The 2,352-nt window shown below is 55.8% G+C and overlaps 1 protein-coding gene and 1 long non-coding RNA gene across 2 annotated transcripts in view; one reads left to right on the top strand and one right to left on the bottom strand.

Annotated features, from left to right (window-relative positions):
* The window catches only part of SUGP2 (SURP and G-patch domain containing 2), a 12,397-nt gene extending 12,234 nt beyond the window's left edge, over positions 1-163 (bottom strand). The window contains exon 1 of the mRNA XM_027909626.1: positions 58-163. Within this exon, the coding sequence (XP_027765427.1) occupies positions 58-163 (106 nt within the window). The remainder of the gene's footprint in view (positions 1-57) is intronic.
* A 1,324-nt stretch (positions 164-1,487) lies between these two features.
* Positions 1,488-2,087, top strand: LOC114071772. The gene is made up of 2 exons (XR_003574088.1): positions 1,488-1,589; positions 1,991-2,087. It is a non-coding gene; the product is annotated as an uncharacterized LOC114071772 (long non-coding RNA).
* The last annotated feature ends 265 nt before the right edge of the window (positions 2,088-2,352 follow it).

Genomic DNA, 2,352 nt, shown 5'->3' with positions numbered 1-2,352 from the left:
AAAAAAAAAAAAAAAAAAAAAAAAAATCCCGGCCCGGGATTTGAGCGGCCCCCTCACCTTTGAAGCGCTGGCTCGCCTCGCCGGCCGCGTCCCCGCGGCAGCGCCTGGCTCTGTCCCGCAGCGCGGGGCCCAACGCCCCGCGGGGGATGCGCCGGGAGGCCATTTTACACCCCGCGGCCGGGCCGCAGCGGGGCCCGCCGCTCCTCAGGGCCGCTCCCGCCGGCCCCTCGGTGTCCTCGGCAGCAGCAGCAGCAGGAGGAGGAGGAGGAGGAGGAGCCGGAGCCGCCGGAGGAGCCGCCGCGGAGCCGCCCCGAGCAGCGGGAGCCGCAGCCCCGGCCCAGCCCGCCCTCAGCGAGGCGGCCCCGCCCGCCACACCGGGAGAGGACGGGGGGGGAAACGGGAACGGGGGGGGGGGGGATCCGCACTGCGCGTGCGCGGCCCCGAATCCGGTGAATGCTTTTTTTTAGGGTGGAAAGAAAGGTTAAAAAAAAAAACCAAAAAAACCAAACCCCAAAAAATAGCTGTTTAATAGGACGTCTGAGGCGCAGAGAGGAGAGGTTTACATAGTACTGTTTAATTCCATGGTGTCATCTGTAGTATAATATATCTATATATGATGATGATGATGATGATGATGATGATGATGAATATATCTATATAACGTTATTGGTAACTATGATATGGTAACGGTACTACTACGAATAATAACAACAAGAGCAATGATATAGGTAAATTATAAAAAGGTCATAGATAATAGTAGGCCATAGATATAGTATGATCTAAAATACTATGGTATAGTATTATCTAACTCTTATGGTATCATCGATACTATGGTATAAATATAGATTATTACTGATAATATAGATAACAGAATACTTTAGATAATATAATAATTATATAAATAATACGGATAACCTATAAGGGTATAAATAATGCCATAATGGACCGTTGTCTAATTTTTGTAGCATCATCTATGCTATAGTTTAGATATATAACATAGATAACATAAAAATGATTATGATAATAATAGAACCTGTAACAATATTATTGATAATGCTATAGTACAGTATTGTCTAATTCTTACAGTATTATCTATATTACAGTACAGACACATGACATTATAGATAAGATAATATTTTAGATAATATAATAAGCCTGACCTCGCCCCCTCCCGCCTCTGGCCACGCCCCCTCCGCGCACTGGCCACGCCCCTCCCTCCGCGCCTGCGCCGCGCGGCGCCGCCTCCTCCCCTGCAGGCGGGCGGTGCGGGCGGAACGCTGCGGGCGCCAGGCGGTTCTGACGGCGCGGTGCCGGTAAGCGGAACGGGCGCGCGGGGCGGGGGAGCGGCCCGCGGCCTCCCGCTCCAGCGGCGCTGGGCCGGTTCGCTCGCTGCCCCGCGGGTGCGCCCCGGCCACGCGTGGGAGAAGAAGGGAGAGCGCCGCGCATGCGCGCTGCCACACCCCGCGCTCTTTTTCGCGGGGTCCGGCGTGAGTTTTGGTCCCCGCGCGTGCGCAGGGGAGGGGCGGGAGGCCTGTACGGCGGCCGAGCGGGGCCGGCCCGCCCTCGCCTTTTGTCCGGCGGGAGCGCGGGTGGGTCGTGAGGGGAGCCGGGGCTGGGGTCGTGCCCCGCGGCTGCCGCAGCACCACCCGCCGCTCTCCGGGCCCTCCCCGCTGCTGGAAACAGCCGGAGGCGTGAGGGACGGGGCTCGGGGCCCTCCGTGTCACGGTGCCCTCCGTGTCACGGTGCCGCCGCAGCGCATCCCCAGCCCGGCCTCCTGAAACGCCTCCTCGTTTCTCTTCGTTGCTGCGGTTTTTTTCTTCCCCTTGTGGAATAAAAAAACCCGTGCCGGTGTATCTGTGGTACGTTCGGCGGGGCGTTCTTGGGGGATTGGGTTCCGCGCTTTTGTTTCGAGGGGAAAACCCGAGTCGCTCGCCTTGTTTCTGGATGGTTTTGCTCCAAAAACTTTTTGTGGGCTCTCTCTCCACCGCAGGACACCGAGGGGGGTTCATCCCGTTGCCGGGAGAAATGGGGTCCAAGCAGATCGCCCAGGAGACGTTTGATGATGCAGTGCAGGAAAACATCACCGAGTTCGAGATGGAGCCGGAGGAGGCTGTGAGAGAAGCGGTGCAGCAGTTCGAGTCCCAAGGTATTTTGCATTCAAGGCCTTACAGGCCCGGGTTTTACATCTGTGAGGGTCTGAGGGAACCTGCTCTCAAAGGCAGATCAGCCACTGTTGGAAAGGAGCCTTTGTGAGGTGAAACAGAGGCGCTGTTAATGCTGACCTGGTTTCATGCAGTAATTATGACTGGGAAACTGCTTTGGAAATTAAACTCCTTTTTTTTTTTTTTTTTT

This window comes from Empidonax traillii, unplaced genomic scaffold (genome assembly GCF_003031625.1).
Source record: "Empidonax traillii isolate 1590-97213 ecotype Southwest subspecies unplaced genomic scaffold, ASM303162v1 scaffold2267:size29891, whole genome shotgun sequence".
In the NCBI taxonomy this organism is placed as follows: domain Eukaryota; kingdom Metazoa; phylum Chordata; class Aves; order Passeriformes; family Tyrannidae; genus Empidonax; species Empidonax traillii.
This window is presented reverse-complemented; position numbering and strand designations above follow the sequence as displayed.